Source organism: Mastomys coucha, unplaced genomic scaffold (genome assembly GCF_008632895.1).
Source record: "Mastomys coucha isolate ucsf_1 unplaced genomic scaffold, UCSF_Mcou_1 pScaffold18, whole genome shotgun sequence".
Taxonomy (NCBI): domain Eukaryota; kingdom Metazoa; phylum Chordata; class Mammalia; order Rodentia; family Muridae; genus Mastomys; species Mastomys coucha.
The window spans coordinates 111,754,663-111,771,644 of record NW_022196900.1 but is presented as its reverse complement, the minus strand read 5'-3'; the positions used below and the strand labels follow the sequence as shown (position 1 = coordinate 111,771,644).

The following is a 16,982-nucleotide window of genomic DNA, read 5'->3' as shown; positions in this document are numbered from 1 at the left end:
CCAGGGTTCCACCATGGCCAGCTCTACAGTCAACACAAGGCACAAAAGTGTCCCAAAACCAGGGTTCCTAGTCCTCAGTCACTTCACCTGCTCGAGAGGAAACAGCTCAGAGACATCAGTGACTGTCACCTGCAGAGTCAAATCTGGGCAGAGTCCTCCTCGCTGTCCCCTGAAGGTCACATGAAACAGCAGGCAGCATGGGGAAGGCCTCTGTGGCCTCTTCAACTCTTAAAGAGCCCAGCCTCACTGAGAAGGCTTGCAGGACACGGCTGTCCACCCAGCTCACCACCACCACAACAGCCCCTCCCCTCCCTTCCCCCTCCCCCTCTCCCATTACATGCTTGATGTTCATCCAGGGACCTGGTTCCTTCTCATCCTATCAGCCCTGGCCTCTCATGGGCCACGCTCCATAGCCCTGCCTAAAGCAGGCTCCTAATCCTTCCGCCTCTTCTGAGGACATTCACAGCTCACGGCCTGCGTCCCACTCCCTCTGTCACCCCAGTGGGACGGAGGCGTTCTCTCCCCAGCACCAGGCACCTACCTGGGAGCTAGCCTGAGCTGAAGGCAGCCAAGTGGCTCCCCTGGGAATCATGGACCCAACCAGTGCCATGCCAAGCCTGAGGGCAGAGGCATCGGTCTGAGCTCACGCTCTTCCACATAGGCAGCCATTTTTTTGAGTCTTGGTTTCACCACCTGTGACAGTTGTTCTTGACTGTCATCTTCACAGCATGAGAAACATGTAGACTGGAAAGGCACAGCCCTGGGTACGTGTGAACGGGACTTGCTACAGTGAGATGACCCACCTGGAATGCAGGTGATGCTGTCCCACAGACTCGCTACAGTGAGATGACCCACCTGGAATGCACTCGCTACAGTGAGATGACCCACCTGGAATGCAGGTGATGCCGTCCCACAGACTCGCTACAGTGAGATGACCCACCTGGAATGCAGGTGATGCTGTCCCACAGACTCGCTACAGTGAGATGACCCACCTGGAATGCACTCGCTACAGTGAGATGACCCACCTGGAATGCACTCGATACAGTGAGATGACCCACCTGGAATGCAGGTGATGCCGTCCCACAGACTATAAAGTCCAGATGGAAACAGACAGGGAGAGTAAGCCCACGAGGACAGTTCTCTCGCTGCCCCCTTCGCACCGTGAGAGGAAAGGAGCTGTCACACATCCCTGCCATGATGCAGCTCTGCCTCGCCCCTGGACCAGAGTCAGCAGAGCCAAGGTCTGTGAACCTTTCTGCCATAACTCCCCAGGTATTTTTGTTTTGGAGATGAAAGCTAATACAACATCAGATGTCATCAGTTAACCTCACTACTCCGAGACCCCAGAGGCTCCCTGAAGGCAGAGGGTCTAAGGCCCATATCTCTGCAAACCACATTAAGCACGTGCACCCAGCTGGATATCTGGCTTCCACATAAGAAGGCTGTTTGGAAACGGAGTGTCCCACCACTAAGACAAGCTTTGCAACAGCAGACCTGCCGGTCCAGGCCGTGCCTGAAATGTGTGTGCTGAGGCCCCGCTGCCTGGGCTGGGCTGACAGGACCCACCTACCTCATTGAAGATGATCCTGGGTGGCTGCTTAGAGAGTTGATTGGTGGGCTTCACTGTGGTTTTCCACGTCCTCCCAAAGAAATGTTTGTAGGTGACATCGAAGAGGGACACTCGCAGATGGCATTCAAGCTCGGACAGCATGTCTAGGATTCCCTAGGGAACACCAGAGAAGGAGCTCTGAAGAGCCACCCCACAGCCACTATGGGACCCCTTGGAGGACACTGGGCCCTTGGGATCTACCCCATACTCAGCTACCGGAAACTCAACTTCCTCGTGACAGTAGCCTCTCCCCACAGCAGCTGGTCTAGGAGGAGATATAAACCATGATGCTCACCTGCCAAAATGCCCTCAGACGACATAAACTTAACACACAGCCAAAAGCCACCAGAGGCCAGGTTATGTCTGCCAGACACAGGTCGGGGGCTGCTGGGGCCATCCCTTTAGCAGATGGAACCAAGAGACCCTGGACCAAACCATGTGTGAAGCTGCTGATGATGATGATCTGTTTTTGCTTAATGAACCTGCTCTGGCTTAAGCCTTTTGGGATGGATTTCTTCATCTCATGCAGCCAGCTTAAGTCTGTCCTGAGCAGGAATTAAGTCAGCCAATCAGAATTATTCCAGGGTATTAGTAGATGAAAATCAGCTCTCTGACGAGGGAGAGACTGTGTCCAGGAGCCCTGAAACAAAGTCTCTCCCACAGCCCCAGTTATAACGTCCAGTTCTTAGGTAAGGGTCCTGTGCCTTCTCTCCTTCAACAAACCTCCCCCTGCCATCCACTCTGGTTTTAGTCTGTGCCAGGTGCAGTTCTAGGCACAAGGACACAAGAACTAAGAAAGAAAGCACCTAAGGGTTTCTGGGAAGGAAACCAGTCAGGCCAATCAGGGAAGAGACTCATGGAAAACAGCATACAGACTGAGAACTAAGAGGAACACAGACCATGAGGACATGGGGACCTGGGGACAGGGAGCCAGGTAGAGGGTGCAGCATGACATCAGGCCCTGGGGCAAGAGAGCTAAGAGTCTCAGAACTAGAGAGGAGTGTTCTATTTTCCCCTAAATTACTGTTTTCTCATTTTGTGTATCATTGAACCTCTGGCATCTAGGGACTCCCTGACAAGAGATGTCCCATGCTCTTGCACACAGGCAGATTCTCAGGGCTGGTCACTGCCTCACCTATGAGATCGTCTCTGACGGGCAAACTCAACCGAACAGAACCCTGACCTTCTCTGAATGCTCTTCTCTGGCCTCACACAAAACCTCCCCGTCCCAGGACCAAGACCAAAACCAGTCAATCTCTCTACCACTGGGATCGCTTCCATTACACAAGCTGGCTAGTCCTCAGCCACTCAGCCTACCCAGCCCATCACTGCCCACAAAGACCACGGGACAGTCCGCCCAACCTTCCCTGGGATGCTGGGCCTCCCTGGGGCCCAGCATGGACCTCCATGTCAAGCCCTGCTCACTCTCAGCGGTTGCTAAGAAAGAAGCCTTTTCAATGGACGTCATCTCCTGTCCGCAGCAAAATCCTAGGGGCGCTCTTCTCCATGGAGCCTGTGGGACTGCAGCAGACTGAGCGGGGAGAGGCGGGATTAGGAGCCGAGGTGCACAGGAGCAGAGCTGGCAGGCCTTGTGGAGCCCCAGGACATGCTGTGCTCATGGCCTACCAGAGTGAGCAGCCAGGGAGAGTGAGGCAAGCACCCACCCACTGCAGCTGAAGAACTGTCACAGTAAGGGGACAGAGGTGGGACAAGAGCTGGAACTGGGTACACAGAGGGCAGGAAAGCCACAGGGCAAGTCACTAGCTGGAGGAAGGGGACAATTCAGGAGGTGTGCCGGTGGAGGGGCTACCTGGAGGTGGCCCTCGGCAGGACAAGTCCTGTGCAGACGCGGGAAGGAGAAGCTGCACTCACACTCCAGCCTTCCCCAGCTCCAGCTGGGAATACCACATCCCTACCCAACAACTAGCGGGTAACTGGACATTTCCTGAGTGGATCGAATGGGAGAAGTGGTGTCACTGTGGGGAGGGGGGGTCCCAGCAGGCCTCACACCCGCAGGTCCTCCACTGCACAAGGACATTTCCTGTTCCTTCTCCTGTTTTTCCTGTGATTCCCTAAGGAGGAAGCGCTCTTCTCTAAGATGGTTGTGTGCAGTCACCTGGTCCCTGACGGACACCGTCAGTGCCACTATTCAGTCTGAACTATCTCTAATTTCCCTGTGAATGCTTCTTTGACGGTGTGCTGACTTCCAGCTACGGAAGGTTTTCTGGGTTTACAGTTCTATGGTGCGGCAGTCAGGAATCACACTCGTTGTGATTTTCCCAGACATGTCGCATGGGGCGCAGATGGGGAGGAGAGTCAACATTCAAATGCACAGGAGGGTCTTGGAGCCTGGGCCCTTTCCCTCATCTGCCTATGTCCCTTTGGGTCCAGGTCTTAACTGTGGTATAACACGCTGGCCTTTGTGCCCGATTCAGTGACCTTCCGGCCTGGGGGTGGCTGGGATGTTGATGCAGCTGTACTCAGCCGTGGGAACGGCAGTGTCCCTCGTAATCATGTGTGTGGCTGCCCCTCATCTTCCCTGAATCCTCAACTCTGAGACACTAACCTGCGTGCGCACACTCTACCCTATGCAGACATGGTTTACCTCCTCCCACCAGCTTCCAACTTACCCACGTCCTTACATCTAAACCCACTGCTATAAGCAACGCATGATGTTGCCTTAAATGTTATCCTTTGACCTGACTTTGAATCAGGAATCCCACCCATGGGAATTGTTCTATATGAATATGCATATATTAAAAACAATGTAAATAGAGTAATAAGATGGCTTAAATCTGTAATCCCTCTAACTAACTACTCAAGGGGTTGAGGCAGGAGGATCTTAAGTCTGAGCTAGCCAGGGCTACTTAGTAATGCCTTACCTCAAAAAAGAATGAGAACTGAACACAGTGGCACACACCTTAAATCCTAACACTTGGGAGGCAGATGCAGGCAGATCTCTATGTGTTCATGGCCAGCCTGGTCTACAGAGTAGGGAACAGGCCATCTGGGGCTACATGTAATACTCTGTCTCAAAAATAAAAAGTAAAATATTCCTCATGTGAACAATCTTTAAGACATGTTCCTAAAATCATTTTTAAGCAAGGTACAGAACAAATGTGTGTACGTGTATGTATGTGTATATGTGTGTATGTGTGTGCACGATTATGTGTATGTTTGTGTGCATGTGTATGCATGTGAATTTGTGTGTGTACATGTGTGCATGTGCATGTGCGTGTGTGTGTGTGTACATGTGTGCATGTGCATGTGCGTGTGCGTGTGTGTGTGTGTGTGTGTGTGTGTGTGTGTGTGTGTATGTGAGTAATCATTTACATTTAAAGGAATAAAATGAGCCAGGTGTGGTAGCATACACCTGTGTCTCAACACTCAAGAACCTGAAGCAAGAGATCCGGTTCATCATGAGGTCATTCTGGGCCACACAGTGAGAGCCTGAAGCCAGAGAGACAGCTCGGAGGTTAGGCCCAGCACCCACAGCAGGTGGCTCCAACTGCCCATGACTCCAGTCCCAGGAGATCTGACCCCTCTGCTTGCCTCCACAGTCACTGCACACAAATGATGCACGTAAGCTCATATAGACACTCACATATGAATAGTAAGTCCTTAAGAATAATTTATATAAAATGCACATAGATATATTTATTGTATTGCTCAGAATTTGTGCAGGGTTGTGCAAGAGGCAGACAATCCTAGTGGCATCTGAGACCGGACATTTAGTGTTTCCTGCAAATTTCAAGCTCTGTAAATTATTTTTCTCAAAAAAAAGATGGAGAGGGGACTTGTCCTCATGAATCATGAAGTCTCTAGGAGAGAGAAGGCTGCTGGTGGCCTCGTGAGCTCCCAGGAAGGGCAGCCAGAGCCAGCCCAGGTAGGCAGCAGTCCAGGGAAACAAGTGGCCCCCAGCAACTGGCCTGCCTCTCGCAGGTTCTGCCAGCTTCTGGGAAGTGGAGGTGATCCTGCAGCCCCCTCACTGGGGTGAGGGCTGAGGGTGAATCTTCAGCATGAACAGCTAAGAGGTACAGCTGTGGCACAGCAAACACATTGGTACCTCACCTTCTAACAAACCCCAGGAGGCACTCCAGCTGAGGGCTTGTAACTGCACACTGTTGACAGCTAGTAACTGAATGTGCGTGACTCCTACATCATCAGTGGCAGACAGTGGGCCTGCCAACCAACAACTGTAAGAAACACCGCATGCCCAGAGGCAGGGCTGGCTCCTTTTGGGCATCCCTGCAGGCCAGTGGGCTTCAGAACGACATAGTCCACATGGGTGCTCTTTGAGTGGCTGCACAGTTGCACTAGCTCACACGAGCTGAGTGCAGAGCTGTAGGTGGAGGCCTTGGGGTTCAAACGGCTGGGGACATCCAAGCATGAGGGCTTCCCACAGCCTGTGGACAAAGCTGCAGAGATACCGAGAGAGCAATGTTCTCCCGACTGCAGACCGAAGGAGGGCCACACATGGCATCCTCCTACACATCGGCTCAGAACAAACCAGAATCACCACCCGATTCTATTGTGGGTAGAAATGCTGACCTAAGGCCCAGGTGCTGACCAAGTGGTCAAGTCCCAGGTTCTCTGTCACGAGAGTACTGCCAAGCCTGAGGTAACTAGCGGGCACAGCAGTGAAACTCGGGGAGATAAGTGGAGATCAATGTTAAGAGCCTCTTCTCCCATGACAGGGTCTGACAATCAGTGGAAGTCCCAGTACCTGCTTGATGAGTGGCCCGTCAAGCCACTTCAGGATGCACTGGAATGCCGTAGACTCCTTCCCAAGCTGCCGCACTCTCTGTGGGTGGGGAGGGACCAGTGTGTTCTGGGTGAAGACTCTGTGCCAGTCATCCATGCTGCCCATACAACCTCACATGGGCCTCCACAACTCCCTGCACCATCTGTGGTGAAATAAAGGCAAGAGTTGTCAGCCCAGTGCTCACCTGACTCTGAAAGTTTCTAGGGGAGCCCCCAACCCCAGAAACCCACGCTTGGCAACCCAGTCCTGCAAGCCGTGGTACCGCTGCTGTGTGGCTGACCTGAAGTGATGCTGCCAAGAAAAAAGGCCTGTCAGACACAACCACCCTGGGGTCAGAGACTGGTTTAAGAATGAAGACAGGTGGGGCTCCTTCAAATGGCTGTGCAAAGCCAGGGTGGGTGGCAGGTGAAACCCAATGCCCAAAACATTTAGTGGGTATGAGCTCATGGGGCCAATGAGAGGCCAACCTCAGCCTCTGCTGGTCTATGCAGAGGGAAATGTGAGGGAAATGTGGGCTTGGGAGCAGGCACCTTGAGATACACACAGAAGCAAAGCAAAGCAGTGAGAGCCAGGACCGATGTCCTGGATGTCACTGCTGGAGCCCTGAAGCCAGTCGCCCAGGATAGCCTGGCTATGTGGCAAGGCCTCTTGTTGCCAAAAGCCAGCATTACCAGCTTCCTATTACTTTACTCATCAGATGTCACTCAACCCTGTCCATCCAGACAGGGTCACCACCATCCTGAGCTGCTGCTTCAGCTGACAGATGGTGATAAGAGGTCAATTCTAGCCGGGCAGTGGTGGCGCACGCCTTTAATCCCAGCACTTGGGAGGCAGAGGCAGGCGGATTTCTGAGTTTGAGGCCAGCCTGGTCTACAGAGTGAGTTCCAGGACAGAGAAACCCTGTCTCGAAAAACCAAAAAAAAAAAAAAAAGAGGTCAATTCTAGGAGCCAGGATCCCTAACACGGTGGCCGATCCCTAACAGGGTGGTGTTCCCTAACACGGTGGCCAATCCCAAACACCTCCACTGCTCTCCGTTTTCACCCTGGTGACATCTGTGCTGGTGGGGCACAGTCCACAGTAAGCATCCTCGAAGGCTCTGTGGGTCCCTGTGGAGTCTGTCACCACACAGCAGAAACAGCCGCTGCACCAGGGAAGGCCCTTGGCAGAGGCAGGGATGCTATTCCTCTGAACCTCTGGGTACACGAGACGAGACCGTGATGAGGAACTCAGGGTAAAGCACTTCCACGCCCCCTACAAGCCACGGGCCACCAGACATCCCAGGGGACAGCGGGCATCCCAGGGGACAGCCTGCTATGGCTGCTGCCCTCAGCCTAGCCTGCTTTTCCATTCAGTGAAGGAATGTCTGTGGCAGCCCCGGCTTCAGCTGACACCTTCTCAGACACAACAAAGTGACCCAGTCGCTTTGAGGAAAAAGTCAAACTAAAAGGTTTTCTTTCTTTTCTCTCTTTTCCTTTTTATTGCTTCCTTGTGAATTTCACATCATACCCCAATCCCACTCATCGCCCCCATCCCTCCATATCTGCCCTTCACCCTTGCAGGCACCCCATAGAAGTTGTGTGCTTTGTGTCCCACCACATATCCTTTTGTCCAAACAGCTTCACTTGCACTTTGCAGGGAGTCACTGGTCCAGTTTGAGACCTCTGGCTTCTACCACATCATTGATACTGGATCCTCCTGGGGCTCCTCTCAGATGTCCTGTTGTCGCCCTGAGTCACTGAAGTCTTGCAGCTTTGGTTCTCAGTGCGCCAGCTCTCCTGCACTTTGATGGTGAGGGATGGGGATCAGCTTGCCACGCTCTGGGTGGCTCAGTGGAGTCCACTGCTCGCCCACGCTCTGGGCGGCTCAGTGGAGTCCACTGCTTGCCCACGCTCTGGGCGGCTCAGTGGAGTCCACAGCTCACCCATGCTCTGGGTGGCTCAGTGGAGTTCCACTGTATCAGGGCTAGTAGCTCTACTGTGCTGCTCAGGTGAGATGTGGGTTGCTCTCCCAAGTGCTGCAGCCAGGGAGAGGTAGGGCCAGCTCTGCTCTATTCTGGGACATTGACGTGGCCCCAGGCGACATCCAAATGGTGGTACATGGGCCAGCGCCATTGACACAGACCCCTGCTGCTGCAGGGCTGTGGACCCAGACAAGGCCCTCAGTGGCCGCATGGGTCAGACCTTCACTGTGGCTTCAGGTGGTCGCAGGGGCTACTCAGCTCAGGCTACTGTTCCTCATCACCCTTGAGCCACCAGTTCTGACTTTACTCATAACACACAAACCAGTCTCTCTCTCTCTCTCTCTCTTTCTCTCTCTCCTCCCCCTCATCGCTCCATCACTTACTTGCTCACCGTGGTGGCCCCAGCATGTCCTGCATCAGCAGTGACATCTTCTCTTGAAAGGTCGATTCCAAATGAAATAAACCTCTGACCAAAGTCAAACACAGCACAGAAAGACTATAATTCAACATAGTGCCGTCCAGTCTCATGGTTGGACGTCCACCACAAATGACGAGAGAGAAGAGGAGACGGGCCAACGATGGGAAGTGAGCACAGAGGGACCCATCAGTCAGCTGTGGTCTCCGCTCTACAGGTTATGCTTTCCTTCCTGGGCTGGGATACAACCGTGGGGATCGCAGTGACTCTTCACTGGTTGGTGGTCTCAAGGAGGCATGGGCGCAATGGCACTTGCATTTGTTACTGGCTCTAATGATAGACAGTGTAGATCACCATTCCCGCCTTTGCACCTCCAGGCCCGCCTCTCTCCATGGCGCACAAATCGTTTGGCTTCTCTCCCTCTCTCCTATAGAGCTGTCTTGGTGCTTCTCGCCACATCCCAAACTAAGGAGTTTTCACAGATTTGAGTTAGAGGCATCTGTGTCCTCCATCGCCAACCTGACTGGGTCCTACTTCAGGACCTTCCCTGTGAGCAGGACAAGATGGACAGGAGCGTACACTTATATCCGTAAACTCAAGGACAGCCCGTGAAAGTCAAACACCAGAACATTTCAAGTGGACAAAACCTAGAGACTACAACAGTTCAAAACCGAGGCGAGAGCAGGTGCGTGAGAAGCCAATCAGTGGACAGACTCTGCTGTAAAACAAACTGTGAGAAAACATTCATATGGCGCTTGCCCAGCGTGCACACGCCCTGCACTGTGTGAGCCAGGCATGGCCACACACACCTGGAATACCAGCAGCTGGGAGACAGCAGGAAGATTAGGGCAAGTTCAAGGCCAACCTGGTCTACAGTTGGTCCAGGCTAGCCACATCTGTATAAAGAGACCCTGTCTCAAAACAAAAACAACTTCTACTACCGATGGGAGGGTACCATCTGAGAACACCCACCACTGGGCCCTCCTCTTATCCAGTGGGGCTGTATTTCCCACGAAGGCTTCAACCAAGCAAGACAAGCAAGACAGCAGACAAAGGAGGCACAGAAGCACGCAGAACAGTCTTTTGCTGAGCCCGTGAAAACACTGCCACAAGCACAAAGTGATTTCAAAGGGTTTTTTTTTTTTTTTGGAATTAACACATAATCAGGTTTACTGGAGCCATTTTAAAATTAACTAGCGTTTTGATGCTTCTGGATTCTGACTTCTAATACAGTGAACACAGACAGACAGAAATCACATACACTAACATCTATCAGGATCCTCATGAAAATCTAAAGGTAAAGTGTGAAGGGCCGTGCTCGGGGTCACCCCTCCATGTTCACAAAGGGCGTGAGGAATAAAATGGACAAGACTGTCAGCCTCCTTCCACCCAGCCCCACCACAGGTTCCCGGGCTATGTCCCACTCTCTACTGGACACGCCTACAAACCAGGCAACCCTTCAGGGATCCAAAGCCACTTGTCTCCCTGAGGGTGTGACAGGCTACCAAGAGGACCTGCTTTCCCTGTTCTTTGTAAGAGGATCCAACCCCACCCCCGATCGAGCCAGAGGGAAACAAGCGATTCCCCATGCAGCACTACAGGCAAACGTTCCCCTGGGAGACTCAACCTGAAGTGGCACTCCTGCCCAAGACTAGCCCAGAATCCCAGGGGACACTCAGCTGCCACAGGGAAACCCTGGTGCAGAAGCAGTCCCAGGGAGACTATCCTGCCCCTCACTCAGACTTCCCGGCAAGCTGAATAGCGGTCTCTAACATTCCCATTCCAGTCCCGGGAGCCTGGGAACATGTAACTTGTTCATGTTAAACAGGATTCTGCACAAGATCGAGGCGGTTGTGCGGGATCATCCAGACAGCCTGGCGCCTGCGCACATCCCTGTGGGAGACAGGTGAGAAGACTTGGAAAGAACAGAGGACCACAGTGTATGCCACAGTCCCTAGAGGGAAGAAAAGCCAGTTACCAAGGGATGCAGGTGCCTCCACAAGCTAGAAATGACACCCTCAGCTGGGGCCCCCGAGGGCCTGCCCTGCCTGCACCTTGATGTCCATGGTGAGATGCACTCTGTATGCCTGCCTAGTGGTCAGGACTAGGAAAAAACCACTGATGGCATCTGGTGACATCTGGCAGCCATGGGAAGATCGAAGTGTTGCTCACTAGTGAAAGAGGCGTGGGCCAACCCTTACTCTGGCTGCCTCCTCTGCAGGTTCAGCTCCCCACCTCCCTCCCCATGTTTCTGCTGGTCACGGTGCTTGAGGCCTATCTGGTGGTGACTGCTCCCTGGCCAGCTCCTGGAGGAAGCAGACTGTCTCTCCTACGGCCTTGGCAGCCATTCCACAGGGAAACTTAAGGAACATCACAAAACCAAATGGTGCTGCAGTGGAGGGGAGCCTGGCCTGGCTGCTCTTTTTTTCCTGAAAAGATGCTATTCACCGCTCTCCAGATCAAATGGGCACAGACTGGTCTAGAACCAGTACCTGAGACCATGGTAAACATTACTGGAGAGGAGGGCCCTCCTGACACAAGCCCTCACGCAGCCCCTGGCCCTCCTCAGACCAACTTCAGTGCCCCACAAGCCTTGAAAAGCACTCAGGCACCAGCCTGCCCTCCCAGGGTCTGCCTAACCCTCTACTGCCTGTCAGGTTCATACTGGGAATCTGAGGGCTCCCTCCCCCGACCCCACCCCAGCTCCCTCCCCCAGCCCTCTGTAGAAACAGTCGATGCACCCCTGGGAGACTCTGAACTCCCTGAGTCAGCATTAGTCCTTGGAGAGAATCTGTCAGAAAGAAATATGACCACTCTGGCAGAGGAGATAGTCTAAAGAGATACTTTGTAACCCTAAAGAAATAAAATTTCCCCAGGAACCCCAGGCTAGGGGGAGGGAGAGTCCAGACTTGGTGACAAACAGAAGAGGAACTTGCCTCTGGAAGAGACTAGACACCGTGCCTTCTCAGACCACCTTGCAGGAGAGAGAAGCAGAGACAAGGGTGGGTCAGGGATGGACTGAACCTTAGCCTGACCAAGACTGCTTAGTTATACATCCCCTCTGACCTGTTTATGCCTGAACATCATGTTAGTATGCTTAAGAGGGACCTGTTTATGTGGTCCTCCTCCCAATATGGCCACACTGAATAAATCTTTCTCCATTTGCACGGTTATCTGTCTCTTAAACCAGTTTACCAAGGACAAGTGGTTTAAGAGATCAGTATTAGCCGGGCAGTGGCGGCGCACGCCTTTAATCTCAGCACTTGGGAGGCAGAGACAGGCAGATTTCTGAGGCCAGCCATGCCTACAGAGTGAGTTCCAGGACAGCCAGGGCTACACAGAGAAACCCTGTCTCGATAAACCAAAGAGAGAGAGAGAGAGAGAGAGAGAGAGAGAGAGAGAGAGAGAGAGAGAGAGAGGGAGAGAGAGAGAGAGATCAGTATTGGCTCGGGACCCCCAGGACCACAATCTCAACACAAAGGAGATGTTATTTGTCCCAGTGGAATGGGGGTGGGGGAGAGTGGGGACAAGACACAAAGACAGGAGATGGAGGATGAGGGAGAAGGGGAAGGGGCTAAGGGAGAGGGAGGAGGGGTATCTATGCCTCTGGATAGAGAGAAGACAGACATGGCCCATAGGAAAATGGCGGTTTAGAAAGGAAAAATGGGAAACTCTGTGTTAAGGTGAGGTGTTTACTTTTAATTTTAATTATTTTAATTGGGTGTGTTCATCAAGTGAGCCAAAAGGGGCTTTTAATTGCTGAACTGCAAATACTTTGAAAGCTGGACCTTGGTGGTCAGCCTTAGGAAGAAGCAGGCAAGTAAGGGAACAGACCTTGGGGGCTAGCTTTAGGAAAGTAATCTAACGGTTTTTAGCAAGGCAGAGGAATGGGAGAAGGCCAGGCCCGTAGAGCCGTTTTTGACACGTTTGGGCCCGGTGAGAGTTCCTTCTGGTGGCAATGACTACATACTGACTGGGGTTTTCAGGGCCAGGCTCATAGCGTACATACTCCCCTAAGAGAACCACTGGGAAGAATAAACATTCGAAAGAAAGTTGGGCAGATTTCACGCTTTTTATCCAGGAAAGGGGCTCCCTACAGAGGACAGGAAGAAAATGAGCCAGCGTCTACTGAAGCCTGAACTGAGTTGGATATGACACTGGAGATGTCTGTTCCAACAACTGGAAGGTAGTGCCAGCACCGCCCACCTTACATACCTGGAGACAGCCTTGGACGCGGGAGTTCACAGCTAATACTGACTAGCCCACACTCATGCCACAGTCCTCTTCCCTCTCAGGAAGCCAGGAGAAGTCAAGGGAGAGGAGATGTCCAGAAGGGGGCAGTGAGAGAGCCCTGCTGGAGATGCCCAAGGAGGAGGCCAGTTCTGTCTCCCCAACGTCTATGCAGATTCTCACCTTCCCTGCCTGCTTCCAATAGACCAGACTAGAGCCTGGAATCTCGGGTTCTCTGTGTCTGCAGGTGTACTCAGTAAAGGTTTGCCAACACCTGATGTGTTCCAGAGGCAAAATGTTGTCCCCACAACATTAAATTGGAGTGAGGGGGGAGAGAGGAGGGGTGCACCGCATAGTGTGGATCATAATCAAGACACATTTGGTGAGGATGAAGGGGGCGACGGGTCAGACAGGCACAGAAGGACAGTCGGATGACCCAGAGAGGCTGAAATTCCACAAAATGCAGGTGCCGGGCTCAGGGAAGCCTCGTCCCCAGGAATGAAGACCCAAGATTTACCCCACCTGGAGATGGGGTAGTGATAGAGAGCTGACCTCAAAGTTTGATTAAGGGATGCCTAGCATGCCCTCATTCACTCACCCTCTGCTACGGCGTTCACCAAAGTGGGCAGTCTCGCAGATCCCTGGATACAAACACTAGAGTGAGATAGTGCTAGGGCAGTTTGGGACACAGGCAGAATTATGGCGTGTGGGAACTGTATGGCTGAGCTGCGTAGGAGACCAGGATTGGGACTGAGAAAACCTGCCCATTTCCTAAACCCGCAAAGCTGACTTTCAGTGCAAACTTCCACGTGAGCCTCGAGAGCATCTCCTCCCCACCCCCCGCTTCCCCTCCCCTCCCGTAAGGCAGGACTAGACATACGGGGAACTCGGACAGGAGTGTGGGTTGCAATTCTGAGCAGTGGGGGTAGTCAACCCTGCGCCCCGAGGGCTGGACATGGACTGGGCCAGGGGCCTCACGGTGCATCGAGAGCCGCAGGGACCTGAGCGAGCTGCGCGGCCTAGGGCTGGCATAGAGGCGCAAACACCAGACCGTGAGCATCTTCAAGGCTCTGGAGAGCGTACAGCATCCCTTTCGGCCCCGGATCGCAGCGCGCACCGGGTCAGAAAGTGGAGGACTAACCGAAGGAGACCCAGCAGCCCAACTTCAGCTGGCAACCGGGATGCACCAATGGCGATGTGAGGGGAAGAAGATGCAACCCACACAAGCCAGGCCCGGCCCTGTGCCCCATGCGGTGCCTTGCAAACACCAGGTCGTCCGTAAGATGACATATGCAGCCCTACCCGGGACCCTGAGGCCTCTTCGAGGCTCTGCTGCCACCCGAGCAGCCAACACACGCTGACTTCCCCCGCACTTGGTTCAGTCCACCGCTGGCGCGTTACCTAGGAGACGGGCACCGGATCCACGCTACCGAACGCGTCCCGCACCATGGATCCAGCGATCGGGCTGCCGGTGCCCAGCGGAACCCGAGGACTCGTGGGTCCAGTGCTGACCGAGGGGGTCGCCCAATCCGCCGCCACCCACGCGTGGAGCCCCGGCCTGAGGGATACTGCTCACTCAGCATAGAACCCGCCTCGCGTCACTTTTACGTCAGGCCGCGCGGCCAATGAGAACCCGAGTCCAAGGATTCTGACTCTGCGCGCCCCGGCCAATCGACGCATCGGCGGGAGCTGCATGATTTGCATGGACTCCGATGGCCATTGCCAATGAGACTGTGACTGGCGTGAATCATAACCAATAATAGGCTGCTAGGGGCGTGGCCGCGGGCGTCCCACGAGGTAAAGATGCTGCAGGCGGAACCTGCCCGAGCGAGCGGGATTCGGGGGTGCTGAAGTCGCAAGGGCAGGGCGGGAAGGAAGATCCGGAGCGGGGCGTGGGATCCGGAGCTGGAGGCCCCCAGGTGAGTGCAGCCGGGAGACCCCGGCGGGCACCTGCGAGGCCGCGCTGTCGTGGCCACCGCGGTCCCCTTCCATCTCCTCTTCCCTGGCCCCGCATCCCTGCCCCCGCCGTCGTTCTCACCTCCTCTCCAGCCTCCTCATCTCCTTCTCCACAGTCTCCCTGCCCCCACCCCACCGTCTCTGCTTCCCTGTCATCCTGCCCCACCTTTCGGTCGACATCCCGGACCCCTACCCCAAACTTCAATCCCTGCCTCTCCCCCTTCCAGCCCTGCATCCTCGCCTCGCCCTCGCCTCTCTGCTTCCCATCCTCTCTCAGCCTCTGAGCACCCCAGTAGCTAGCTGTCTTCTCTCATCTCCCTACTTGTCGCTCTACCAGACGCATCCTTCGTCCTTGCTACCTGCCCTGTGTCACTCTCGCCTTGACCCAGCTTCCCACCCATTCTGCTCTCGGCCCCTTCCGTGCCCGCCACCACTACCGCACCGCAGTCTCTATTTTGCGGTGCTCCCCGGCACCTTGACACTCGCTGCAGCTGCACCTTGTTCCCCGCAGCGCTGTCCCTGTCTCTAGACCTCTACTCTCACCCTCAGCTTCACCCCCCTGTGCCCAGGCCCTGGCACTAAGCATTTCCCCCACTTCCCTACCTGCTGCTGCTGTTGCTGCTGCTTCTGCTGCAGGATACGGAGCGCTCCACTGCTGCACTGCTGCCTGCTGCAGTATCTGCAGCAAGATGTACCTGCCCACCTGCCCTCCCTCCCGACTGACGTACCCGCTTGCTTCACCTGGCATTTGTCCTGGGGTCTCCTGCAGCATGCCCGGGGCACCCCGGGGTGCTCCAAGTGGCAAGCCTTCCAGCACCCTTCGCTGCCTGCCTACGGGCTTCCATCTCCCTCCTCACCCATCCCCCACATACTGTTCATTCTCACTGTGTGATTCAGCGTTTTTTTTTTTTTTTTTTTTTTTGGAGTTGGTAACTTTCTTTGCTTACTGGTGAGAAAGAGACCTGTCTTAAAGGCAGGTGGTCTGGATTCCCAAGGCGTGGGGGTTACATCAGAAACCAGACTTGAGCTGCCTGGTTGGAAGAGAGGCGGGAGCCAGGGACCCACCAGTTGGGGAGGTTGCCTCTTGCTCCATTCCACTTGTGTTGAACCACATCCAAGGGAAGATGACGTTAAGTAATAGCTCTTGGAGAGATGGACTATTAGCATTTATGAAAATTAATACATCTACATGGAAGACAGGAACACCAAGTTCAGTCCACAGCTGTCCCACTATCTGTCGCCTCAGGGTTGCTTCTTTCTTTGTGGTTTATCCTCCCCCTCAGAAACTCCAGCCCCCACCTCCCTTCAGTGCCAAGAACAAGCTGCACCCAGGCCCAGCATTGCAGGGTCTGGGGACCTGGGTGCGTGAAGAGTGCCATCGATCCACCTGCTTCTTACTTGGCCGACGTGTGTTCTGCAGAGCCCAGGCCACTGTGTACTACTTGGGTCCTGGCCTTTTGCTTTCTTTCACAGCATGGGGTCCTCAAAGTACTGTTGACCCTTGAGGGCCTGTGAGGTCCAGCCTGCAGTCTCCCCAAGGGAAGCTGTCCAAGTCCACACAAGCCTTGATGGGATGGTACTTAAGGTGGCTAGAGTAGAACCCTGTCTCCAAAACAGCCTGGGGGAGATTCCCTTCAAAAACAGAGATTTGCCCCTTTTGCCTGTATGCTCCATCAGTCAACAGATGCCGTGTGGGTACCAGTCAGGACCTGGGGGTGAGCCAGGCAACGGGCAGAGAGAGGGGTGTCATCGGAAAACCTCAAAGCCCCTTTCATGTTTTTCGGGTCCGAAATCTTGTATGGCTGTGGAGCCTGGGTGAGGGGTGCATCTATAGAGCCAGCCACCTGCAGGAGATAGGGGGCTGTGACCCTCAGGCCATGTGTGCTGGAGAGCCCAGGGGACAAGAGTTCTGAGGCCAGCCAACTCAGAAAGCATCCTACCCAGGGGCTGGCTAGGATGTCTCTGTCTTTTTCAGTTTTCATTCATCTCAAGTGATTGGGAGGAAATGTCGATGTGATGGTTTCTGGGGAAGGCCTGGAGGGAGGG

The 16,982-nt window shown here is 54.1% G+C and overlaps 2 protein-coding genes and 1 long non-coding RNA gene across 9 annotated transcripts in view; 1 reads left to right on the top strand and 2 right to left on the bottom strand.

Moving 5' to 3' along the window:
* The window catches only part of Nphp4 (nephrocystin 4), a 91,858-nt gene extending 76,195 nt beyond the window's left edge, over positions 1-15,663 (bottom strand). For 2 of the 7 annotated variants that reach the window (XM_031379637.1, XM_031379638.1), the window contains exons 1-3: positions 14,382-14,718; positions 6,336-6,516; positions 1,571-1,723 (exon numbers count right to left, since the gene is read on the bottom strand). In XM_031379637.1, coding sequence (XP_031235497.1) covers positions 1,571-1,723; positions 6,336-6,479 — 297 coding nt within the window. In that variant the 5' untranslated portion in view covers positions 6,480-6,516; positions 14,382-14,718. Of the gene's footprint in view, positions 1-1,570; positions 1,724-6,335; positions 6,517-13,578; positions 13,808-13,860; positions 14,159-14,381; positions 14,729-15,539 lie in introns of those variants that run through there. The other 5 variants (XM_031379633.1, XM_031379634.1, XM_031379641.1 and 2 more) reach the window with 5 other exon arrangements.
* The window catches only part of Kcnab2 (potassium voltage-gated channel subfamily A regulatory beta subunit 2), an 87,952-nt gene continuing 85,540 nt past the window's right edge, over positions 14,571-16,982 (top strand). Inside the window, exon 1 of the mRNA XM_031379643.1 lies at positions 14,571-14,899. The gene's annotated coding sequence lies outside the window, so the exon portion shown is untranslated. The remainder of the gene's footprint in view (positions 14,900-16,982) is intronic.
* LOC116097101 lies at positions 16,090-16,972 on the bottom strand. Its single transcript, XR_004121218.1, has 2 exons — positions 16,877-16,972; positions 16,090-16,780 (listed from the first exon to the last, which is right to left on the bottom strand). It is a non-coding gene; the product is annotated as an uncharacterized LOC116097101 (long non-coding RNA).